We start from the raw sequence: 26,806 nt of genomic DNA on the forward strand, positions 1-26,806 counted from the left end.
TAAAGAACAAGGGAAAAAATAAATATAAATGCGTGTGCCTATGTGTGTATGTACATATTTTCAGGGTATATGAGTTTAGAAAAGTAATCTAACCCATGCCTCAGTTTTCTTATCTGCAAAATGGAGACATTTTAATGTTTACCTCATAGGGCTATAATAAGAATTAAATGAGAAAGCATATGAAGTGTATCTGAGTGCACACAATAAGAACCCAATAAACTAGTTAATGTTGTCAGGCAGTCCCTGATAACAAGTAGCTCTGTGAGATGACGTTTCCCATACATGATCACCAGAGTGACCTAAGCTAGGCAGATGAGAGCACAAATTACACTGGCCACATCATTCACATTTCATGATTTTGTCCCTTTGGAACACAAATCAAAAACATTTTTGGAAAACCTAAGTCTAGAAAGAAGTAACCCACCAAAATTAAAATGTCAAGCAGTTATGAACAGCAAACTAGGAAGAAAGCCGCTAGATACAGACAAGAATGACCTCCCGGCACAGTTCCACCTCCACCTAACTTGGTGGGCTCCACCAGGGACATGGGCTCTTAGGCTGTTTGGGGAAGGCAAAGCGCTCCAGCCTTGCCAGAGGCAAAGGGACAAGATCTATGAAAATGTGTATACGTTCACGCCTTAGAGCACCTCTGTGTATATAAATCTGTACTACAGAAACCCCACAGGTGCCTCCACACTGGAAATTATGTAAATATCCGCAAGAGGGAAATGACTAAGTATACACTATATGTATATGAATTATTATTCAACTATCAGAATGAGGCAAGTTTACATAAACTGATGAAAATATATCAAAAGTGTGTGATATAAAAAACCACAGTGCGGCTTCCCTCTCGGCTCAGTGGTAAAGAATCCACCTGCCTTCCTGCCCCAGGGCCAGTGCTCTGCAATAAGAGAGGCCACCACCACTAGAAAAAAGCCAGAGCGGCAATGAAGACCCAGCACAGCTAAAAATGAAATTATTTTTAAAAAGTTAAAAGAAAAACAACCCATAGCATAGTATAATCTGTAAACTATAACCTCACTTGTGTAAAACAAGCCACATATTATATGTGCAGGAAAAAACAAAGAAGGAGCATTCAACCTCATCTTTAGAGTATGGTATTCAGGACTGTCTATATGATCTATTTCTCTAGTGATCAAACATTGCTTCAGACTACAGTGAAATCGGGAAAACAGAACCAACCTATAAAGACCAAAAACATCATCATTAGCTACTGCTGATGTTACTCCCGAAACCCCTTTCCAGAGGTCCTGGCCAAAACGCGTGTTCTCCTGACTCGGCATGGATGGGGAGTAAAGGCCCGGCCACCTGCACCCAGGAGCAACTCTTCCCGGCTCCTTGCCACAGACTCACAGAGATCCCGGAGGCGGCTGTGGGGACAGGAGGTCCAGCAGGTTCCTTTCTGCAGAAGGGCTCTGAGCGCCACCAGCTGGCAGCGCACTGCTGGTGGGGTTCGTCTTTTCCGGACAGCAATTCTGCCCTGCAACCTGCCGAACCAGGAATGGCCAAAGTAAGGGCAGCGTGTGAATGAGTGTGAGCCGTGGCGACACCTGGGCCCAGCTCTCCTGACCCTAAAGCTACCGCAGAGCAGGCTAAGCACGTGTCCTCAGGCAGGTGGAGAAAGGGCGAGAGGGGGTGACTCCTGAGCAGACCTTTGGGAAGCCAGAGTCTGGATACAACGGAAGAGGGCAGGGATAGAAGGAGAGCAAAAACACGGCTCCCTCCAGGGGTTCAAGCAAGACAGCGGAAGTGAGGAAGAGGCTTTGGACCTCCGAGGCCACAGGAGCCACCAGGCTATGCTGTCACCCTCCAACCTCCCCTGGGTGGCGCTGCCTTCACGAAGGCAGGTTTGAGGGACCTCCCCTCTCCTCTCCAGCCCCCAGGAAGAGCCTCCTTACCTTGCTGGTAACTGGGGCATCACTGATTCCTGCAAGGGAGGAACAGAGTGGAGACGCACATCAGTAACTCTACCTGATACAAGCTGGAGACTTGATGCCATCCTTTCTAGAACACTTACAAAGGCTAGACAAAGCAAATTCCCGGAACTCATTCAACTCATTTATGGCCACACTGAGACTGGGTACAAGGAAGACCTCTCTGAACTTCCCAGTATAACCCAATTCTTTCTAAAAACAGGCATACACTCCTCAAAGGGAATGGGCTTGCTCTCTCCCTGGGAGTCAGGACCATTCTGTGCTGGCTCCCCTCAGACAGTACCCTTACCTAAGGCTGCTAGGTCCTGATGCAGTAAAGACGGCGCCACTGTCCCAGCCTGCTCAGACCCATTGTCCTCCAGGTCAATCAGGGGGCAGTTCTTCATGCAGCCTGTTGGATTCTGAAAGACTAGAAAACAGAAAAATAAATGAGTGAAGGCTCCACTTCCCTCAGGCCTCCTCCCAATCAAAAGACATCACACGGTCCCCCCTTAGCACACCCCTGAAGAACCTTCCACCTCCACGGACTGGCTTGACTCACACCCTCGAGTGGCATCTGAAATACGAGACAGCCAGAGGAACTGCCTTCCCATCCCCACCATCACAGAATCCTCTGATGGTCCATCCAACCAGGACAGTAGCAGAGCAGACTGCTTCAGCTCAGAGACCTTTGAGATCTTGACCACAGCTTATGAGAATCATCTCGAGCGCTTGATAAAAATTTGGGGCCTAGCTCCAGGTAATCTTGGTTCAGAAAGGTCTAAGAATCTGCATTTCAACCACTGTTATAGACCGATTCTGACTTAGCTAGCCTGGCACTAGGAGCCACTGATGGTCAATCTTCTTTGGTGCATAGCTCCCCTAAGTAAGCACTCACGAGAGGCACAATCTGAACCTGGGCACAGAATAGCCACACACTTCTGTTTAAAAGCTAGTTGCTGCCCAGCAGTCAATCCGTGATGGCATGTGGGGCAGAGGCTGGCTACATAAAACCAGTTCTCAAGGGAAAGGGAAGAGAGGGTGTGTGCTCTCATATCTACACCATAGCCCAGAATGTTCCGAGGAGTCAGTTCTTTGCCGGGATTTGCAGGCCACCCCAAGGCAGAGGGCGGAAGAGGCTCTCTGCACATACCTCTGGACACAGGTATGTCTCCCACAGAGCTGGCCACTGTGTTCCCGAAGGTGACACGGCCCTCCATCACCTGTTTGTACAGCAGAACTCCCTGGGTGAGGAGGTCATTTGCCTGGAGAATCTCCGCTGAAGAACGAGAGAAAAATCAGAATCCCCCGATGAGCAACCAACAATCTCAGGCTTTTTAAGCCATCCACAAAGCGGCAACCACACAGCTCTACCAGGTTCAGTATGGCCATGCCTCCTGCCCGCAGGTCATAAGATCACGCCCCTGGCAGACCCAGTCACTCAATCGCTGGACGCTTCCTTCTCAAGTTGGAGGAGGAACCAAATCTTTGTACTTTCTTGGTCTGTTCTGCCCAATGTGACAGCCAACCCTTGAAATACGGTCCTTTCAAATGAGGAACTAAATCTTTAACTTCGTTTTAATTTAAAATTTAAACTTAAAGCTCCTTCGTCAATATGCAAATATTAAAAGACATTTCTGGGACTTTATTCAGTCATTGGAAAGTCTGTAAGGAACAATTTGGTACATGAATCTACTTTTTCACCTGTAAATTTCATAAAATCTAAATACAGATCAAGCATTCCTGATGAAAATTGGATATCCAAACTGAAACATCCAAATAAAAAATGCAGTGGATTTCAAAAATGTCAAGGGTATCTCATGGTCTGGTTTACCTGCAAGAAAATCTCTCCTGGGAGAGAGAGAATAGCAACAGGGGCAGGGGCTGTAACACTGCAGGCCACTATGCTAGGAAAAGCCTTCAAGAGTGACCAACTATTAATTTCCTATCAATTTTTAAACTGAATGGAAGTGAACAAACAAGAGGCTGAATGTTGTATTTGGCATGTGCAAGGTGTTTTAAATTTCATTTTGACTTCACTGCAACCAGAGAAAATAACAGGCTTTGAATAATTACATCATTAAAAAACCCCAAAAAACCAGACACCATGGGCCTCATAACATCACCTATGATGTATTCTTGTTCCTTCCCCACACACCTTCATTTGAACCTGAATCTGAACAAGCCTCCTGATTCAATTGATAAGAAATCAGGAATTTCAGAAATATCAGGAATGGAGGAACATTAAACACCATGGGAGATGCCACGAGAAAACTGAGACCAAGAGAAACTCTGTAAGTCAAAGGACATGTTTTTCATGCATGAAATTAAAAAAACAACAACAGGAGGCTAGCCACTTAAATACCAAGCATGGTTTTCCTTTCTGGTTCTGATTTAAAACTTAAAAAAAAAGCGTCAGCAAGAGATGATTAGAGACAGAAAAGCCCAGGAAAATCTGAACACTGATAGATTACTCCGAAATGTTTGGAATTTGCTTAAAAACAGATCTGGGGGTGTGGGGAGGGGGAGGACAGAGGGAGAGTGCAGTACAGGTAAAACAAGATCAAGACTGACTGTGAGCTGGTAACTGTGAACAAAAGGGAAGAGGACATGGAGTAGAATCCCTTTTATGCATTCTGAGATCTTCCATTAAATAAAAAGCTTCAACCATTTCTATACTTGTGTACAGGATTATAGTTCTTCCATGTGCTTTTCACTCCATACTGACCACCTTGCTGAGGCTCCCAACCCAGCCCCTGAAGTCATGCTGGGTGTGAAATCTCCCAGACATGCCCCTCGCAGCTGCTTCTCAGACCTCTCAGAGGTCAGTCTTTCTGCAAGTCTTCCGTGGGAGCTGCTCTTCCTTCTACCCCCTTCACACCCAACTGACATGGTAAACCTCCACCCTTTCCTATGCTTGCAGACCTGCTGCTCACTTCTTGCTCAAGCCTAGATTCCTCCGAAAATTACAAGAATCAACTCAGGCCATGCCATCCCCAAGCACAACCACTGGAACACCTAGAAGTCACCGTCGAGTTTCCACGTCAGCAGCACAGAGGAAGCCCCATGGCAGTTAGAGAGCCCCACGCGGGTCCTACACTCTGCGGAGTGCGCGGTCTACGCCTAGAGGATAAAACAGTACCGAGCGCCTCATTGTCGTCCGTGGTGTCACTCGCCAGCCGGAACAGGGTGGGCCGCAGCTTTTCACATCTCTCATACACGACCTAAAAAACACAGTTTGTTACATAAAACTCTAAGTGTGTTATAAAAAAAGAAGGATCTCAAGATGTGTAAATGTGGAGAAATGGGAACTCTGAAACACTGCTGTCACAAACATAAAATGATACAACCACTCTGGCACTTTTTAAAAAGTTGACTATACGTCCAGCATATGACCTAGCAATCCCACATTGAGGCGTTTACCCAAGAGAAAGGAAAACGTATGTTCACACAAAACGGTTCTGAACACAAATGTTTAGAGCAGCACAATCACCTGAAGCTGCAAGCAACCCAAACACCCATCAATAGACGAATGGATATGCATATTGTGGTACATGCAAACCACAGTTTCTCCAAAGGAGGGAACCTAACCACCCCACAAAAAAGGCAGGGGTGGAATACTGTATCATTCCATTTATATAAGAGTCTAAGAAATGTAAATTAATCAGCAGTCTTTCTCAGGCGTGTCCAACTCTTTGCAGCCCCATGGACTGTAGCCTGCCAGGTTCTACTGTCCGTGGAATTTTCCAGGCAAGAATACTGGAGTGGGTTGCCACTTCCTCCTCCAGGGGATCTTCCCGACCTAGGGACGGAACATGTGTCCCCGGCATCTCTTGCATTGGCAGGTGGATTCTTCACCACTAATGCCACCTGGGAAGCCCCAAACTAACTAGAAGGGAAAAAACAAACCAGCAGTTGCTTGGGAGAGGAGGAGGAACAGGAGGAGGAGAATGAGGAAGCTTGAGGGGGTGAGGAACACGCTCATTATTTTGACTGTGTGAGGGCTTCTTGAAATCTGTGCATATTCTTAGTATGTCAGTCATACTCAGTCCTTCCCGACTTTGTTTTTGAAGAGTACCTGCAAGGCCGCCTGGTCTGGCGGGGCCTGCCCTGGCCTGCGGTACGTGCTCAGCATTTCCTGCAGCACCTTCACATGGCTCCGAACTTCCTCCACAGCACTGACCCTCTTGGACACCTTCTCTGATTTTTCTTGTTCCTTTCGGGAGAAAGAGGATGAAGTGAGGGACAGATGCTCCGGATAAAGCTTGAATGTGCACCGGGAGAGGCATGCTGTACTGTGCAAAGCTCAGGGAAGCCTCCAAAACACTGAGTGGGTGGAGCGTTCACTCAGCGGGCAAGAAGATGCTCAAGGTCTGGAATTCCTGGGACAGACAATGGGGAGCACGTGTCCACTCTATCACCAGCCTCTATCCCTCTGGAAAGGAAATTCCCACACCTGGATTCTTTCCACACCAACACTGGTCACTGAGACAGAAACTGGGGTCTGTGAAATGCTTTGAGCTCTTGGACAGAAGTACTTGGAAGCACACAGAAGTTTCTGCTTCTAGGCACCACCGTGCTGCCCTTCAGGGAGCTCACAGCTGTTCCCTGGTTCAGGGCGAGGCAGCTGTCTCTTCTTCCACTTAACATGCCCCCTGTGCCCCCCACCCTCAATCACTCACACACTCACACACACACACAGTGTCAGGGCTAGGCGGCTGTCTCTTCTTCCAGCTAACATGCCCCCTGTGCCCCCCACCCTCAATCACTCACACACACACACACAGTGTCAGGGCTAGGCGGCTGTCTCTTCTTCCAGCTAACATGCCCCCTGTGCCCCCCACCCTCAATCACTCACACACTCACACACTCACACACACACACAGTGTCAGGGCTAGGCGGCTGTCTCTTCTTCCAGCTAACGTGCCCCCTGTGCCCCCCACCCTCAATCACTCACACACTCACACACACACACAGTGTCAGGGCTAGGCGGCTGTCTCTTCTTCCAGCTAACGTGCCCCCTGTGCCTCCCACCCTCAATCACTACACACACACACACACACACACACACATACACACACAGTGTCCCTGCTGCCAAGTTGCTTCAGCTGTGTCCGACTCTTTGAAACCCCATGGACTGTAGCCCACCAGGTTCCTCTGTCCATAGGATTCTCCAGGCAAGAATACTGGAGTGGGTTTCCATGTCCTCCTGCAGGGGATTTCCCTACAGTATCCAGCCCCTCTCAAATGCTGGTTCTGCAGAAGCCCCTAGAAAATGCCCACCTCCTTGACTAAATTCTTGATCAGCCGGTTTGCAGCCTGAAGATCCTCAGGATGGTTGCTCTTCAGAAGCCTTGTCAAAAGCTGGAGAGAGAACAAGACTCGGTGAAATTAATTCCCCGGGTCAGATGGCCCAGAGCAATAGCACCAGCAACAGCAGAATTACTCGTCACAACAGCTCGCACATTTAAACGCATTACCTTACCAAATCCTCACGATGATGCAATAATTTAATGATCGTGACAATTGTGACATTTCCCAAAGAACACTGGTGTTTCAATGGGGAGTGGACATGGATGTCCCAAGAGACATCTGGCCAAGTCTGCAGACATTGTTGGTGGTCACAACTGGGGGCAGTACTGACATCCAGAAGGTAGAGGTCAGGGACACCTATACACCCCACCTCACAGTGCGTGACAGCCCCCAACAAGGAAGTTAACTGGCCCACAACGTCAGCAGTGCTGAGGCAGCCTTAGACCACATACTCTGATGTGAGAGACCTCGAGAATCTCATCCGCATTGTTCCCAATGCCTAGCAGAATGCCTGACATGCACTTACTCTTCACTGGATGGATGGCAAGAAAGACGGACAGCCATCTTTCTGAGCACCGCAGAGTCTAAGCAGCTGGCCCAAGCTGACACCAGACTGACTTTCTCAGGAGTCCATGCCACACCTACTCCCCTGCTCCTTCTGAGGCCCCCACAGGAGGGGAGCCAGAGAGAAAGCCGCCCAGAACCTAGCACGGCACTGCTCATCCTGCCCACAGCGAGCACCTAGATCCAAGGGAAGAGGACAGCTGACAGGTGCGGCTGGAAGGCAGAGGGTACCGGAAGAGACCCATCCTCGGACTACAGTCTTCCTGGTCCTATACTCGCCAGACCTTGTCAGCGACCAAGAACAGTAATGACCAAAAGCACTGCCACCTTTCGGAGGTACCCTGGAGTTATCTCCGAGTCTTGGCCTAGGTTTGGACCACCTTGCTTTTCCCTCCCCTGTCCTTAATGATGTCTGAGGAGCAGCAATACTGGGAGGCAGGAACGGAAGGAAAACGGGTGACATCGGCCTTATGGACACTTTTTCTTTTGATCTGAGCCAACGTGCAACCCATGCTTTCCTCCCCACTCCCCTCCCCCAACACCACACACACTCTGGATATGACCGACCCCCCACACTACCCACTAGGGTTGGCCTTTTGTACCTTTTTTCCCTTGGGAACACTGAACAGATAAGGTGGAAGACCCAAAGAACAGGTCACTTATTTGACCTGTCCGTGAAGAAGACATACAGACCCTACGACGCCTCTCTCTGCTCCAGAGAACTCACCCCACCTCCCCACATGCCAGTTCAGATCAGAGGGTACTGGAGAGGAGTCCCTCCAAGAAGAGGTCGGCGGAGACTCCAGGTCGGCCTCCGCGGTCAGGCAGAAGCTCCTTACCTTTGACTTTTCTTCATCAGCATCAAAGATGGAGCTCTTGGGCCAGGGAGAAGGTGGGGGCAAGATTTTATCCACTGGAAGTTTAGGGTCTTGCTTTATGATTCCTAAAAAGATCCAATTCATGGATATGCTGATATAAATACTTGCTGACTTCAGCAGGATCCAGTATAAAGTCCAGAAACCCCTGGTTCCTGATCTCCCAACAGGAAGACACTGTCAGCGACCTTAAAGGGAAACACCCAGGGCGTGATCAAGGCTCTGCATCCTCTCCTGGGAGAATCCCAAGCCGGGGATGCTCAGAGGAGAGGCAGACCCTGAGACCAGCAGTCTATGGTCCCCACACTGTACAAATACTGACCACTTTCTGCAGGTACACAACCCCTCAGGGCCCAGAAATTAGTGCAGGATCTTTTATGCTCATAAAAATACTGGGTGCACGTGACAGGGGAAAAAAGAAAATAGCCCATCCTAAATCCGGTTCCTCCCACAGAGCCTGAGAGAAAAGGAACGTGGACTCCCAGAACACACTCTGGAGCTCGCTTCACAAGAGGAACAGGCTCATTCTCCAAGGGCGTCACAAAGAGAATGGGAAAGGCCTGAGGGCCCACCGAAATCCTTCTCTCCCCAGAGAGAAGCCTCACACTGCCGGGGGAAGGACAACACACCTGCGGTCCTTAGAAGAGTGGTGAAACTATGGCAGCTGGAAAAAAAGAACAGAAAAGCCTGCACCCCCGGGGGAGGGACGGCAACATGTCCTGGCCCCAGCCCGAGATGGGGTGGAACAGGATCACAAACAAGTCCCTCCAGGACCAGGGACACAGGCCTTCCTAAGACCGAGGCTTAATCAGAACAGAACCACCACTAGCGCCAGGCAAAGGGCATCAAGGAACAAGTAATAAGGGTCTACTGTCAGGACAGGCAATGGAATAAGAACTCTTCTGAGATGCAGAGCAAGAGGAAGACCCAAAGCTGAGAGCAGAGGAGATGCTGCGAGAAACTCTCTAGGCGATCAGCCCCCACCTCAAACACAAGCCAACACCAAAGGAATCTGAAACCTGTATAGTAAGGGTAACTACAGCAACAACCAGCTCAAACCCAGCTCAGCCCCTGCTGAATCTTTACCCGCTAAGCCACAAGGGAAACCCAAGGACCCTGGAGTGGGTAGACTACCCTTCTCCAGCGGACCTTCCTGGCCCAGGAACTGGACCGGGGGCTCCTGCTCTACAGGCTGATTCTTTACTAACTAAGCTATCAGGGAAACCCCGCCTCCTGCTAACCAGAGGAAAGGCTTGCCCACTTCCAGGGATTGAAATGACTTGCATCAGCCTCGGTTACTGTATCGACCGGACACAAGATCTCCAGCTTTCACCCCAAAAACGACAAACTGTACCGAAAAGCAAGAAGGAACCACCACTGTGGGACGGGAATGCAATGCAGTCAGACCTTGTTTCTTTAGCATCTGATAAGCATCTCGGATCTTGATGTCCTCTGGAAACCAGACTGTCCAACTGAAGAGTATTTCAATGATTCTTCCTTTAACTTTTTCTGTAGCCCAGGAGCCTAGGTACTGAAGATAAAAAGGAAAGGGAATTACTGAGCTGAAGGGCCTTAGTGAGACAGGAGAGGGTGGCAGGACATAACCTTCAAAGAATGACACAGATGTTCAGGACACAACATAAGCTGGTCAGAAGTGATTAGGCGCAAGATGGTGGTAAGATTCGATTTCTAGTAGACCTTGAGCTTTATTACACGCTCACTGTAATACATCAGCTAACGACACACACAGCCATGACAGTCCCAAGCCTGACCATAAAAGGACAAAAAGAGAATAGTGGCCCAATTCCTGGAAATCTCTACCCCGCCTTTCGTAAAATAGTTGGACTAATCCTCCCACTTGTTACCCTATGAAATTACTGACCCCATAAAAACTACCCCATATTTAAGGGCTGCTCTCATCTTCTGAGATAAGCCTGCATTCTATCTATGGAATGCATCTCTCTACAAACAAATCTGTTTTCCCACTTAGTTCTCAGGACAGAACCCCCTTGCCTGCCCACTTGCAACCCTCACAAGCATTCTATATTAATAAATCTACTTAGCTATACTTTGCCTCTTGCTGAATCCCTTCTGTGCTGAGACATGAAGAACCTGAGCTTCACAACGTCGTGTGGCAGCTCAGATGAGAGTGGGGTTTCGGGGAGAATGGATGCATGCATATGTAGGGCTGAGTCCCTCTGCTGTTCACCTGAGACTCTCACAACATTGTTAACCAGGTATACCTCATTACAAAATGTTTTTGGTGTAAAAAAAATTAAAACAAACAAAAAGAACCTGAGCTTCAGTCCAGCTAAGAGCTGGTACAGTCAAATTTAAAAATAAAAAAAAGAGAGAGACAGTGGGTTTTAATCCCAGCCCACAGGTTCAAGTCTCAATCTAAGTTTTGGATGGGTTCAAATCCCATCTGAGTTGGGCAGTTTCATTAGTAGACTGCTCAGCCCACAGTATCACCGAAGAGATGGCAGCTGAGAAGCAAACCACTCAAGGCTGGTTGAGAGGTGAGGCACAGAGATAGGACAAATTATCTGGCACCCAGCCCCAGCACACTTTCTGGGCTTCAAGGAGTCAACCTCCAAAGCCACTAAAATTAAACCCCACCATATATTGGCCTAGGTTAGAGCCACTGGGGGCACTCATTTTTTTGAGTGTAGAGTAAAAATATATTTGGAATGAAAATAAGGTAAAGTGAAAGGAATTGCTGAAACTCAAAATGTTTTGAGTCATTATTTCTTAAAAGATCCTCTTAGGAAATCCCTGGTGGTCCAGCGGTTAAGAATCCGCCCACTGACGCACGGAACACGGGTTTGATCCCTGCCCAGGGAAGATCCCACATGCCACAGGGCAACTAAGCCCGTGAACCACAACGACTGAGCTCACACGATGCAACTACTGAAGCCTGCCCACCCTGGAGCCCGTGCTCTGCAACGAGAGGAGCCCCACAATGAGACGTGCGCACATCGCAAGCAGAGAGGAGCCCCTGCTCGCTACAGCCAAGACACAGCACAGGCGGAAATCAATACTACCACTACTAATGAAAGATCCTCTTAAAATCAATAAAAGGATTTATTAATCCTCATAAATAAAAGAATACTTATATATATAGTTTCCAAAATATGTGACCCTTCTCCTCAGTTCCTCCTGGCACAGAACTTCAAAGACCCTTGGAATTTCCTAAGTGATAGAAAGGTCTTTGTTACTTACAAGTCCCCCCCAGGGACTATACCCAAGCTTATGCTAAACATTCCTGGTGGACACCTAATTTCAAGGGAGGGACTGACCATGTGATTAGAGAATTGGAACTTTCAGCCCCATCCTGACCCCCGTAAGAGGAGGGAGGTTGAGTTCAACCATGTGGCCACTGATTAACTCAATAGTGCCCAGGTAACTCCAAATAAAAACTCCAACCACCAGGTCCAGAGAGCTTTCTGGCTGAATGTAAGATGTGCTGGGAGGGTGGTGTGCTCAGGCTCCACAGGATATAGCATGCGGAAATGGTTCCCCCTTCACCCTCAAGATCTTGGCCTATGTGTCTCATTTATATCCTTTAAAATAAATGGGTATTATTAAGTATGGTGCTTTCCTGTATAGTTCTGTGAATCTTTCCATCCAGTGAATTAGGCAACCTGGCAGAGAGGGTCAGAGGAACCTCTGAACTAGTAGCCGGTCGGGCAGAAGTGCAAGTAGCCTGGGGATCCCCGAGACACATGACGGGTGTCTGAAGTGGACGTAGTCTAGGTAGGGCCGAGCTCTTAACCTGTGAGGTCTTAGTGACACCCACAGTGGGTGGCACAGAGCGGGGTCAGGCCCAGGGCGCTCACCTTTGGGGACAGCACTTTGATGAGCTCGTTCAGGAAGCGGAACTTGGCCACCTCATTGTGGAACTTCTCCCCACAGTGGTTCACACACGTCTCCAGCACCTGCACAGACACAGGACCTCCGTGAGAAGGGAGCTCATTCCAAACCTGGAACCATGGCTCAAGACTGAGGACACTAAAGTTTGGGAGAAAGGGTGAGACTTTCAGATTAAGTAAAAAAGCACTTGCTTGCTCTTGTTGTAACTGACAGGTTTGTGCCCAGGAAACCACTCGGTGGGGGACTCTGAGGTCACCCCACCTTTCATGGAGACCCTTTGGGCAGGTGAAACTGGTCAGAGAATCACTTCTTTCTTTCTCTTAGAGGCAGAAATCAGACATGGAATACTCAAGAACTGTCAAACTATGGGTTACCTGCTGGCATTCCAGTGACAAATTGGGCCTGTAAATGTTTTCTCTGGTCCACACCATTAACATTTCAAATCAGTCACTGATACGGAAAAATTCTGAGACTTCATCTGGATTTCCGGTTTCTCTTAAACAGGAAGTTCTAGCAACAGTGGGCCCAAACTCATCCCCAGCAATAGCCAGCAGGTCCTGCTATGTAGCTCTTTAGACTAGACATGGTCTCTCTGGCTCTTTGGTTCCCCCGGTAGGTGGCTCACTCACTTATGTCACCAGTCTGGTCCTGAGGGCACTTGACCTTGCCAGCCCTGGTCTAACAAAGGCAAAAGGAAATAAAGCCTTCCTTTCCTTCCTGCTACTCTCCAGGAACAGATCTAGAATGGGGCAATCTGAGCCCAGAACTCCCTCTAGCCTGCTTTCTCAAGGGCAGGGAAGGTGACCCTCTCAGAGGCTCTTTCCCACACTGAAATGCTAGCCTTGGGACAGGAGAGCTAAGGCTAAGGGGCAAGCCAAACTCACCGTTAAGGCATAAAGAGCTTCTTTCTCTTGCGGAGACTGGATCTTGTGGGCCAGCAGCCAGGGTGCATGGGTTGAGCTAAGGGAAAACAAAGACTCTGAGCAGAGAGGAACATACTAACTGGTCTGGCTGAGCGTGCTTGGTCAATTCCCCTCTCCCCCAGGAGCTTGGGTCCCAGAGCAGAGATGGGATGTGACTGCACATGACCATGCATGAGCCCCCGAAGGAGGTCGGCTCCCAGCCACCCCCACGTCTCACAGCTATGCTTCCAGAACACACCATCCTCTCCCCAGTCCACCTACCCCTACAGCTCCCAGACCTGTATGTAACTTGGTCTCAAGCAGCACAGACCCTATTTGTCATTTGAGAACTGCTCAGTCAACCCTGGAGCAGAAAATGTAATCAAACTTCCTGTTCCTTTCAAAATGAATATTCAGCAACATGGAGATAAAATATTTGGATAACTGACTCATTCCTTATGTTCCTATCCAGGGGACTTCCCTGGCGGTCCAGTGGTTAAGACACCACACTCCCAAATGCAGGGGCAGTTTGATCCCTGGCTGGGGAACTGAGATCCTGCAGGCTGTGCTTCATGGCCAAAAAATAGGTGGGGAAAAAAGTTCCCATTCAGACACTTCAGAAACCAAATTCAATAAAATCTTCACCTCTCTTCCTCTGCTTTTTCTTAAAAAAAGACTGTATTTAAATTAGCTTAACAAGCTTCCCTGGTGGCTCAGTAGTAAAGAGTTCGCCTGCAATGCAGGAGATGCAGGTTTAATCCGTGGGTCGGGAAGATCCCCTGGAGAAAAAAAATGGCAATCCACTCCAGTGTTTTTGCCTGGGAAATCCTATGGAGAGAGGAGCCTGGTGCGCTACATGGGGTCGAAAAAGAATCAGACACAACTTAGTGACTAAACAACAACAAAAGCATCTACTGTGGCTCTGAAAGGGACATTCAGACACATGCTGCTAAATATAGTATAATCTTCAAATAAAAAAAAAATTTTTAATAAGAGCATACCAATCTTTCACATTACTATGTACCCTGGCTACATTCTATCCCTAACATTCAGAGAGCTCCTCAGCAGTAAAGTTTCATAAAAATTATTTTAAAATTTTAAAATAATTGTGTTACAAACTTTTTTTTTTTTTTTAGGAAAACTACATAAATTTGCAATTTCTAGAAAAATAACATACTCAATAGATCATGGAGGGAGGAAAAAAGAAACAAAGCCTGAGCTATGTAAAACAGTCCTGAGAAACACAGGCACGCACAGTCTGAGGTGTCCATAGGTGCAGGGTGTGTGTGTGATGTCACCTTACCCATTGGGATCAGTGTTCACTTGGTCACAGAAATTCTGGATAGCTGACCAATCCTGTTCTGACATGCTTGGGTCTGTGGCTTTATCTGTCAAGGAAATAAAAAGTAAAACTGAAGGATAATAAAGGATAATAAAAAATACACACCTCTCCACATCTCCACCCCTCGAACAGGACAAGAGCCAAGGACTGTGATATCATACCCCTCCCGAGGATGGGACCCAGCAAAGCAGACAGCTGGGGGGGAGTGGGGGTCGACCGTTGTCAGGCACGGGTATGGCCCATGACTCAGGGACTGCTGACCGCATGAACGAGCAAACCGGTTAACAAGCTACTGTCCTGAAAGGGGCTCCATTCCTAGTGCAGGTGCTGGCTTACGTGCACCTTCTTCATGCCCGTGTTGACCCCCCACCGCGGCCCTGCAACAAGGACAGGCACAGGCCAGCATCTATGCATAGGCCACAACCTGCAAGGTTCTTTTTTATTTTTTATTTTCATCTTTTTGGCTGCACTGGGCTTTCTCAAGATGCAGCATGTGGGCTTGGCTGCTCCATGGCATGTGGAATCTTTCCGGAGCAAGGATTGAACTCATGTTCCCTGCACTGGCAGGTGGATTCTTAACCACTGGACCACCAGGGAACGCCAAGAACCTGGAAGCTTCTCAACCATGTGACAGGAAGAGCAGAACTTACAGTGAAGCCCTGAGCAGCTCCCACCATATCCCCGAAGTAACAGGCTGAAACCTGAGCCTCCACTCACTGCAATCCTTTGTCCTACCTAAGCAGCTTCTCCACGTCAGGGGCTTATCCTGTCTGACAAGAGGACCTCCTTGCCTTTGGTCCTCAGAATGCCGTTTCTCTCTGCTACCATCCACATATGCCCAAGGAACCCAGATCCAGTCACACCAGGGTCTCCCCCACTGAACACTGCTATTTGTATGAAATCAGGATATGCAGCATGGAGCGTACCAGGTCACAGCCCAGAGCAGGAAACACCTGGAGAAAGGGGGCTTATCAGAAGGCCTAAGGTGAGCCCACGCTCCACTGGGGGGTGGGGCAATCCCTGAGTTCCTGGAATCTTTGTGTGACTCTTTCCTGGTGCTAGATGGTAGCAGCTTCTTCCTCCCCTCCCACTGCTGCCGCCTAGAATCCCTGTCCCAGCAAGGATGCCCATTCCATAGGCCCAGCCTTCCTACTGAAACAAGCCACACTCTCATAAAGTAGTTGCTGAGACTGTCTTTGTCCTGCCCTTTCATAACATTTCCCCTACTCCCCACTGTCCAGCTTATCCTGGACCACCCGCCTCTCCAATGAAACTTCTTAGTGGTCCTGACAGAGAAGCTCTTTCAAACTCTGCAAGTAAGTAATTCTTATGGTCATACTTCTGACACTATTCCTTTCGCCTGAATGTCCACTTCTCTCTTCTCTATCCATTCCCAAGGTCATTCTGAATCTCCATCTGCTCCCAAAAGCCTCCTCCACTGTTCCAGCCCTGACTAATTCTCCTCCCTTCTGATTACTTAAGAGTCTACAGGGGCTTTCCTGGTGGTCCAGTGATTAAGAATCCACCTTCCAGTGCAGGGGAAACAGGTTCGATCCCTGGTCCAGGAAGATCCCACATGCTGCAGAGAAACTAAGCCTGTGCAACTACTGAGATTGTGTTCTAGAGCCCAGGAACCACAACCAGGAAGTCCATGGACTTAAAGCCTGTTCCCCGCGACAAGGGCAGTCACCGCAATGAGAAGCCTGCACGCTGCAACTGAGGAGCAGCCCCTACTCACCACAACTAGTGAAAGTGCTCATGCAGCAAGGAAGACCCAGCACAGCCAAAAATAAATAATTAAAATTAAAAAAAAAAAGACTCCACAGTCAACTAGAGTTTACCTTTCCAGACAGTAGTCACTTTTATGTCCCGGGGAAATCGTGTGCCCCTAGCTCAACAATGAGATTCAAAGGACAGGTACTCAATCCCCCACCTTCCCACCACTAGCCCCACCCTAAGTGAACAGAGGCAACAACAAAGAGCAAAGGAATCAGGTTATCAATTTCCCCATGCTCCTCACCTTTTTCCTCCTCAAAGCGCTTTCTCTATGTTCCACCTCTCAAAATGCTATTCACCCTTCGAATCCCAATTCAAATGCCACTTCATAAGGACTTTCTTAATCTTTCTATCACCCACCCCCACCCACAAAACAGAAGCCATCTCTTCCATCTCAGAAGACCCACATCCTACCTGCTCTTTCAGGATGGGGATCTCCAGCTCCATCCTTTATTAGCTACATGCCATTGGGCTCTCAGAGCCCCAGTTTCCTCAACTATAAAATAAGGAAAACGGTACCTTCCGTGTGGGATAGTTATGAGATTTTTAAAAGACAGTGTCTAGGGCTTCCCTGGTGGTCTACTGGTTAGGACTCCATCTGCCTACAACTACTGAGTTCACATCCTGCAAGCACTGAAGCCTATGCACCTCGAGCCCAAGCCCCGCCACAAGAGAAGCCCCTGCAACGAGAGGTCCATGCACCGTGACCAGAGTAGCTCCACAACTAGAGAAAGCCTGCAAGCAGCAATGAAGGCCCAGTGTAACAAATAAATGAATGAATCTTAAAAAAACAGATAGTGTCTGAAATACTCAGTGTAGCAGCAAACATTAAGTAATCAATAAAAGACAGACAATCTTGTAACAGTCTCTGTGTTTTCCTTTAAAAATATGTACACACACACACAAAAATATGTACACAACTTAGTACACTTAAACTTCAAGTCTGTTCAAGACAAAGGTAGAAGCACTATGCTTCCTATAATGCTTGGTACAGTGCCTTAGGCATAGGCTCAAAATAATTACTCAGAAAATAAACTGAAAGCAGTGACGCTCAAGAGCCTGATTAAGGAGATCTGACTCTACCATACAGGGACCTCTAACTCAATGCTCTGTGGTGACCTAAAGGGAAGGAAATCTAAAGAGAGGATATATGTACATGCGTAACTGATTCACTTGGCTGCAGCAGAAACTCACACAACACTGTAAAGCAACTAGACTCCAATAAAAATTAATGAAAAAAGGAGATCTGACTCATCTGAACTACTTCTTTCTGTATCATTAAAACTTCATAAAGCTTCAGTTCACGACAAGGTCAAGCTTGACACCTAAAAGACTTTCAGACCTCAACACACGACTTTGTGACAGCAGTTCCCCAACGTTTTGCGGAAACGTTTCATGGAAAATAATCTTTCCATAGATGAGGAGGGGGTGGGGTGGGGGAGGTGCTTTCAGGATAATTCAAAGGCGTTACATTTACCGTCTGCACCCATATGAGAATCTCATACCACCACTAATCCAACAGGAGGGGGAGCTCAAGCAGTAATGATGATGGGGAGCAGCTGTAAATATATTAACAGATGAAGCTTCACTCGCTCACCCGCAGTTCACCTCCTACTGTGCAGCCTGGTTCCTTACTTGCCGCAACCTGACCAGTACCGGTTTGTGGCCCGGGGGTTGGGGACCCAGTGGCAGAGAAGAGCAAGTACGACCCTGTTTACCAAGAAGAATCCAGCTCTCTCCCTCCTCCCCTACCACCAAGTCACCAGGTTTTCCAAAGGAAGGAAGGGAATAAAAAACTTTACAAGCTTAAATAATGTTCTAAACCCATAACCAAGGCAAAGCAGCAAAAAGCACTATAGAGTAAGCGTTTTTATTTGCTATATCTATATCATAAGGGTTCCCTCAAGGTTCTTCACAGCTCCCAAATAACAACAATAATAGTCAGAGCTGCTGCTCCCCCCCACACACACACTTTGTTTTTTAAGAACTTGCTTTGTGTCAGACATGACGCTGAGTGCTTTCCTAGCATCCCTTTCCTGTAATCCTCAGAAAACTGAAGCTGGTACTAATGTTAGCTCAGCATTTTATAGATGAAGAAATCTGCCCAGTCACAAAACAGGAAAATGATAAAAAATCTCAAGTCTGCCCAATTCCAGGGCCCAAATATAAGTCTTCAGTTCTCTGACAAAGACAGGGCCTCTTTTGGGAACTAGGTTCTTTGACCTTTTTACCACTAAGTTATCAGCTCCCTAAGGCAGGAAGGAGGCCTGTCTCATTCACCTTCCCACACTCAAGCCTAGACAGTCATCAGCAAGGATATCTACTCATGAACGGATGACTCATCTTTCACTACAAGAAGTCTGGCCAGTTGGTTGGACATACTGCTGACACCAGGAGATGGCTACTCCAGTTCTGAAATAACTGGGTCTCCAAACGCCTAATCCCATCCTGCCAAGCTATTTCAGTGGCCTTGAGCAGGTCCAGAGACAATAATTCCCAGAGGATTTTTTAAAATTTAAAAATTTTTTTAAATTAAAAAAAAAAAAAGAAGACAGCCGAGCCCTCCAGCTCTGAGTGAAATGCCCCCCGACCCCGGGGCTGGGGCAGGGAGGTTAGGGAGCCTGCTGCGAGCCTGCAGAATCTCAAGTTCCCCGACCAGGGACTGAACCCAGGTCACAGTGGGGAAAGCACTAAATCCCAACCACTGGACCGTCAGGGAATTCCTGAATGGTTCATCTAACAGTGACTAATTCAAAAGCCAAATCATCTCATGTCAGCCACCACCCCACCCCCAGGGTCATGACCCTGGCTTAAGAGCAGGTGTGCTAGTCAGGGGAGCCCTGGAGCTGTGGGGAAGCAGTCACCTTGAGAACACTCAGAACTCAATCCTCCAGCAGTGAGTATGCACTGCTCACTGTGTGGGGCAGGTACACACCAACCCTGACATCAAGCACTGCTGAAAGGCCAAGATCCACCATAGGAATGATGGGTCCAAGATAAAGAAGCAGCTCAGTCCTAGAGAAGCTGGGAGAATATAAATAGATCCGAAATCCAAACCACTCTCATCCCCGAGGGAGGCAGAAAAGTGAGGCTGGAAGACAGGACTTATCACCTGGGAGGAGGTCCAAGTAGATGGAGAAGATCACAGAGCATCCAGCTAAGCTAGTGCCTCCCTGGCAGCACCAGCAGAGCTGAGACCAAGAGGCCCCAGGGCTGCTGTTAACAGCTCAGACTCCGCTGGTTAAATCGAGTATAGCACCCCGTGCCACCGGGCACAGGAGGCTTTTCATTAACAAGGAGGTGGCAGCTCTAAATGCAGTCATGTGGAACAACGCCCAAAATAAACTAAGTGGTGGGGGACTGGGGGGGGGGGGGGGGGGGGGGGTGGGGGGGTGGGCGCTGCTGCAAAACACCCAGAAGCTGCTACTTGTATTTTTAAAGCTTGAGCTTCTGGTGAAACAGGTTCCTGGCGTTCCTCTGGGGAACTACTCCTTCCCAATTCTAGGTCTGATGTTTTTCCTTTTCTGGCAAACAGTATGAGTTCGTTTTCTGCCACTCTCACTAGGAAGACTAGTGATGGTAACAGCTAACACTGTGCCGCCTACTTTAGATGCACGAACTCCCCTGATCCTCACAACCCCAAGCTGTCAGTCGCTCAGGCGTGTTTGACTCTTTAAGACCCCACGGACTGTAGCCCACCAGGCTCCTCTGTCCATGGGATTCTCCAGGCAAGAATACTGGAGTGAGTTGCCATTTCCATTTCCAGGGGATCTTCCTGACCCAGGGATTGAACCTGAGTCTTACGCATTGCAGGCAGATATTTTACCATCTGAGCCACAGGGGGGGGCATGCTATTACATTCCAGCCTTAGGGACACAGGTGCCTTGCTTGCTGAGCTAAGACCCGTCAGTGAGATGAGCTCTGGGGTCTTCATGGGCCCCTGGACTGACTTCCTTCTCCATCCAGCCTAGACTCAGGGACTTTCCTTCAACTACACTCCAGTCCTTCCCCCACCACCAGCCTCTCTAGCGCATGTCCATCCACGTACCACCTCCACTGCGCCCCAGCACCCACAAGTCTGGTTCAACAGTTTCTCTGTTCCTAGAGCAGGGAGGTAGAAACCGAACAACCACAAAGACTACAAGATACATTTCTGAAACCCACTCAACACTCCAAAGCCCAAACTCAGAGGATCTCGGGGCAGAGGGGAAGAGGTGGGCCCTCTGTCCCAGGGCATATCTGGGAATGTCTGGAGGCGTTTTTGGTTGCCGGACTGGGAAGGGGGTCTGTGCTGTTGGTATAGGTTCCAGCCCTACCCGAACAACTGGAAGATTGCAGCACTTTAGGATGACAATGACCTAAAACAGCTGGTGCTTGAGGACCCCCTCCTAAACAGTCTTAGTTCCCTTCTTCTCCCCCACCTGGGTCAGCGGCTGGCTGGTCTCTAACCCAGCCCATGTGACTTTTGCAACTCCACTGCTTCCTAGTCAACCACCTTCTTTCTGTCCCCACCGTTTAACACTGAGATAACTCAGTAATCTTTCAGTTGCCAAAGTTCCCCCATCTTCCTTCTCTTTCTCAGCAGCAAAACCACCTACCAACTATACCTTCCGTAGAGACCTGCGGCTCCCCGCCTCCCAGCAGTCTGTAGGCTCCGCCTTCTCGCTCAGTGCTGCCTTCCCACCTAGCACCCCCCTCCCCGAACCCTGCTTCTTCCATGTTGAGATTCTCCATGCTCCATGCGCAAACTCTGTTCTTCCTAAGCACATAGACAAGCTCACTGCTAATGAACTGAAGGTCTCAAGCTGACCTCCAGTTCTTACCCTCTCTGGAGCCAACCAACTGCCCAGAGAGCGTCTCTCTGTGCCACAAGCACCGTAAACTCCACAAGTGAAGCAACTGTAACCAGTCAGTTACCTAAGCCAGAAACCTGCAATCCAACCTAGATCCCTCTGGTCCCCTGCCTCTATCCTATTGCATTAAGGCTGCTGATCCAACTAGCTAATTATTTCTACTCTCCATCCCAATACCTTTGTACTTCAGCCCCGACACACTACCAGAAGAGCTTTTCATCTGCTCTCTGCCTGGACTCTCCCATCCCTAACTAATTCAGCTCTTCACATAGCTGCAAGGCGATGCTTTTAACAGAGGTACTTGATCAGAGAGGCTTCCCAGGTGGCACAGCGGTAAAGAATCCGCCTGCTTGTGCAGGAGACAGTCAGGAAGATCCTCTGGAGTAGGAAATAGAAAACCACTCCAGTATTCTTGCCTGGGAAATCCCATGGACAGAGGAGCCTGGCGGGCTACAGCCCACGGGGTCGCGAAAGAGTGAGGCAAGACTGAGCATTCATGCACACTTGATCAGAGTTCCAGGCTCTGACATCTCCTCCCGACTACATCAAGGTAAACTCTGAACTTTCCGATCACTTCTCAGCGTTTTGGCTAAGATCAAGTGAACTTCTTTCTGCAGCCCACAAGACCCTTGAAGATCTCACCCCAATAAGCCATGCAGTCTCTTTAGGCTTTGCACTCCTGCGGCAGACTTCCTTCTTCCCAGAATGCTCCACACTCTCCTTTCCCCCAGCTTTTACACATGCAGTTTCCTGCATCTGAAATGTTATCGCCTCCATTGTCCACTCAAATGCTATGTCCCTCGAGACAATCCCCTCGTAAACAAAGCAACTCCAACACTGTACCTTAAACCATAGTATCCCTCCCATTTGCCTTAACGTAACAAACTGCTGCTACTATTGGCTTCTATAACCTACTTAAATATATCGTTGTGAGCAAGGGCTCTGCCTTACGCATCTTAGTACTCCCAGCTCCCGGTAGAGCCCTATACAAGGAGTATATGCTTTATTCTCTTGGAATTTCAAGACCCCATCGGTAACGCAGGGACAGTAACTACCCCTAGGACTGTCATGAGTCTTACATGAGACAATAACAAAAGTCCGGCCAGAAGGAACTCGCACAAAAGGTTTAAAGAGCTTCTTTTACATTAAAGTCGGGAGCCAGAGAAGAGTCCTTTCCCAGAGGATGGGTGTGTTGCACAGATAAGTCTAAAAGTACCTATCTCTATAAATGAGGTTAGTAACCGAAGCTGTCTCTAGGGGTCGTAATAAGGATTAACAGTGGCTGAAATGCCCTTTAGCAGTGTTTGGCATAAAAGCGAAGCTCAATAAACCGTAGCCATTATGTTGTTAACAGTGTTTATGCACCGCGATGGGGGCAGGGGGGCGCAGAGCGCCCAGCCTCGGGTCCGCACCCGCGGCAGATTCCTCGGGTTCCTCTCCAGGGCCCCCAATGAGATCCTCCCAGCCGTGCCGGGCCCTGCCTCCCTCCTCGGGCGCCAGCCTCCCCGAGGCCACCTGCCCGCCCGCCAGCCTCAGAAGAAAGGCCCGGGGAGGCGGGAAGCGAGGCCTCACGTGGAGCGCTGCGCCCGAGCGGAGAGGCGGCCCCGGCTACTCACTGAGCCATAGCTCCAGCGCCGGCGTCGGCCCCCGGGGCCCCTCGGCCGACTCAGCTCCCGCCGCGGCCCCGGCCCCCGCCGCCACCGCCGTCGCCGTCGCCATGGGCCCAGCCCCCGCCGCCGAGGCCGAGGCCGCCCCTGCGCTTCAGCCGCTGGCGTCTGCAGCGTTCCGGGGCTGCCGACGCGGCAGGCGAAGGCCGGCACGTGACGGGGCGGAGCCTGTGTGGCCACGCCCACCGATCAGGTTCCGCCTCCGCGCAGGCCACGGCAGGTGGGCTCAGCCTCGCCGAAAGCCTTCCACTCAGCGCTAGGCGGCCTCGCGGGCTGGTTATCCAGACTCGCAACCAGATCAGAATTCGCCAAGTCAACCTCGCAAGTCCTGCCAGAAAAATAGAGGGAGCCCCGTTAATCTGGGTCTCAGATAACAAATTCTCTAGCATTTTTATTCCGGACGGTCTTTCCGGACTACCACCTATATATCTGTACTCTATTTTCTCCAGAATACACCATGAGCGTGCTAGGCACTTACTCACTGTGTCAAAGGATAATCGCCACCACCACCCCCCACCGCCACAAAAAAAAGTCACGATTCTCATTCATTATAAAATGAACACATGTTAAGTATTTAACGGTAATTAAATGAGGGAACCAAGCAGAGTTACAATCCGTTCAAAACAGAAGTCAGGAAAAGGGCAAATTTATACAGAATAAAGGAATGTTGCAACAGATGTGCGAATAGACACAAAAGTAGCTCAGTTAATTTGCATTTTATATATTTATTCATTAGCTTTTTACCTTTTCATTTAAGGCCTCTCGGTGAGATTTACAAGGATCTTAGTTCCCTGACCAGAGATCCAATGCCAGCCCGCTGCAGTGGAAGCCTGGAGTCCTAACCACTAGGGCCACTAGGGAACTCCCCAGTTTGCATGTTTATAGGCAAGAATTATTTGCATAGCTGTCAGTTATCTACAACTAACAGAGTTGTAAGACATCTCTAGGACAGTGAAGGAAAGGCTAGGCACTGGAAAGGTGTGCTTTCTACATAATGGGTAGTTTTCCTTCGAAGCTCAAGTGCTCTGTACTCCATTACCTGCTTCACCCCACTAATACAGGCAGGAACTTTGTACACTTCCATGTCTCCACTTACCTAGGGTCGTGCCTGGCACACCAGTACTGATAAATACTTGTTGAATGGCCAGATGAACAGTGGAAGCAATAAGAGGTCGCTATAGGAATTTAGGGTCTTCTAAGGTGGTGCTAAAAGAATCCACCTGCGAATGCAGAAGACATGAGACGCAGGTTCAATCCCTGGGTTGGGAAGATCCCCTGGATGAAGGCATGGCAACCCACTCCAGTATTCTTGTCTGGAGAATGCCATGGATAAAGGAGCTTGGCACGCTACAGTCCATAGGGTCACAAAGAGTCAGACATGACGGAAGTGACTTAGCATGCATGTGTCCATAGGAATTTAGGTCCCATCCCTGCCCCAAATAAACACACAATATAAGTTTCAAACTATATTTGCTGTGCTATGTTAGCTTCAAAATAGATCCAGCCACACACATCTCCATCTCACAGATTGTTGCCTGTAGCACCTTTCTATATGAAAATTATACAGTTGTTACCTGTCTTAGTAAACTTGGACTGATACAACAAAATACTAAAGGTTGAGTGGCCTAAACAACAGATGTTTATTTCCCACTGGAGGCTGGCAAGTCCAAGATCAAGGTGCTGTTGACAACCTGCTTCCAGGTTTGCAGAATGCTGCTTTCTTGTGCTCACAGGGTGGAGAGACAGCACACTCTGATCATTTCCTTTTAGGGCACTAATCCCATCATGAGGGATGCACCCTCAGGACCACAACTAAGCCTAATTACCTCCCACAGCACCCACCTCAAATACCATCACATGGACATTAACACTTCAGCATGTGAATTTGTTTTTTTTTTTTTTTTTTTTTAGCATGTGAATTTGAATTCAATCTATAGCATTATTCATATCAGGGAAATTTTGTACAAAATTAATGAAAACTATATATTGTCCTTTGGACTGCAAGATCAAACCAGTCAATTGTAAAGGAAACCAACCCTGAATGTTCATTAGAAGGACTGATGTGGGCTACAATACTTTGGCCACCTGATGCAAAGGGCCAACTCATTGGAAAAGACCCTGATGCTGGGAAAGATTGAAGGGAGGAGAAGGGGACGACAGAGGATGAGATGGTTGAATGGCATCACTGATTCAACGGACATGAGCAAGCTCTGGGAGATAGTGAAGGACAGGGAGGCCTGGTGAGTGCAGTCCATGGGGTTACAAAGGGTCAGACACAACTGAGTGATTGAACAACAATACGTTGTCCACAGCACACCCTCTGATATCTGATTTGGGGCCTGGGAATTATTTTGCATGTGTGCTAAGTCGCTTCTCAGCAAGACAGTATATTAAAAAGCAGAGACATTACTTTGCCAACAAAGGTCTGTCTAGTCAAAGCTATGGTTTTTCCAGTAGCCATGTATGGATGTGAGTTGGACTATAAAGAAAGCTGAGCACCAAAGAATTGATGCTTTTGAATTGTGGTATTGGAGAAGACTCTTGAGGGTCTCTCGGACTGCAAGGAGATCCAACCAGTCCATCCTAAAGGAAATCAGTCCTGAATATCATTGGAAGGACTGATGCTGAAGCTGAAAGTCCAATATTTTGGCCACCTGATGAGAAGAGCTGACTCATTTGAAAAGACCCTGACATTGGGAAAGATTGAAGGTGGGAAAGAGAAGGGGACAACAGAGGATGAGATGGCTGGATGGCATCACTGACTCAATGGACATGAGTTTGAGTAAACTCCAGGAGTTGGTGATGGACAGGGAGGCCTGGCGTGCTGCAGTCCATGGGGTCGCAAAGTGTTGGACACGACTGAGCGACTGAACTGAACTGAAGTTGATTCTGGGCTTCCCTGGTGGCTCAGTGGTAAAGAATCTATCTGCAATGCGCAAGACCTGGGTTCAATCCCTGGGTTGGGAAGATCCCCTGGAGAAGGAAATGGCAACCCACTCCAGTATTCTTGCCTGGAGAATCCCATGGACAGAGGAGCCTGGTGGACTATAGTCCTTGGGGTTGAAAAGAGTCACATGTGACTGAGGGACTAACACTTTCACTTTAAGTCGCTTCAGCCATTCACATAGACTTCAGCCAAGTCTTTGTGACCCCATGGACTGTAGCTGCCAGGCTCCTCTGTCCATGGGATTCTCCAGGCAAGAGTACTGGAATGAGTTACCGTTTCCGCCTCCAGGGGATCTTCCCAACCCAGGGCTCGAACTGGAGTCTCTTACCTTTCCTGCATTGGCAGGTGGGTTCTTTACCACTAGCACCACCTGGGAAGTCTGGGAATTATTTTACATCCCCATAAACTGTACGTAACTGAAAGCAATGGAAAATTATTCTTTTCTATGGACAAGCAAATGATTCTGTCCTCGGAAGACACAACCCTCTTCCTGTGGAAAAAACAGCTTTGCTTCCATTTTGCAGATTCATTTCAATGTTCCTGATCTTCAAATGGGTCTGTCTTTGGATTCGCCTTTGAACTGGTTGTAACATCTCACCAGGTTCTTCAGTGAGATGAATTAAGAGAAAAATTTAACATGTGTTCATCTCTCAAAAATTCTAAATATCTGTGAACACTGGAGCTGGGTTTCCTCATTGCAAGAAATGCCTGGAGATGACCAGAGACCGTGCCCTGGAGGAGGGCTCCAGCTCTCTGT

At 48.5% G+C, this 26,806-nt stretch overlaps 1 protein-coding gene across 1 annotated transcript in view; it reads right to left on the bottom strand.

The window, feature by feature from the left end:
- The window catches only part of GGA2 (golgi associated, gamma adaptin ear containing, ARF binding protein 2), a 29,327-nt gene extending 6,096 nt beyond the window's left edge, over positions 1-23,231 (bottom strand). The window contains exons 1-13 of the mRNA XM_020874093.2: positions 23,052-23,231; positions 14,768-14,852; positions 13,447-13,522; positions 12,529-12,627; positions 10,097-10,220; positions 8,654-8,757; positions 7,221-7,301; positions 6,016-6,153; positions 5,080-5,161; positions 3,091-3,216; positions 2,248-2,367; positions 1,923-1,951; positions 1,378-1,511 (exon numbers count right to left, since the gene is read on the bottom strand). Coding sequence (XP_020729752.2) covers positions 1,378-1,511; positions 1,923-1,951; positions 2,248-2,367; positions 3,091-3,216; positions 5,080-5,161; positions 6,016-6,153; positions 7,221-7,301; positions 8,654-8,757; positions 10,097-10,220; positions 12,529-12,627; positions 13,447-13,522; positions 14,768-14,852; positions 23,052-23,154 — 1,301 coding nt within the window. The 5' untranslated portion in view covers positions 23,155-23,231. The remainder of the gene's footprint in view (positions 1-1,377; positions 1,512-1,922; positions 1,952-2,247; positions 2,368-3,090; positions 3,217-5,079; positions 5,162-6,015; positions 6,154-7,220; positions 7,302-8,653; positions 8,758-10,096; positions 10,221-12,528; positions 12,628-13,446; positions 13,523-14,767; positions 14,853-23,051) is intronic.
- Between the last annotated feature and the right edge of the window lie 3,575 nt (positions 23,232-26,806).

The sequence above is a fragment of the Odocoileus virginianus genome, chromosome 33 (genome assembly GCF_023699985.2).
Source record: "Odocoileus virginianus isolate 20LAN1187 ecotype Illinois chromosome 33, Ovbor_1.2, whole genome shotgun sequence".
NCBI classification, from domain to species: domain Eukaryota; kingdom Metazoa; phylum Chordata; class Mammalia; order Artiodactyla; family Cervidae; genus Odocoileus; species Odocoileus virginianus.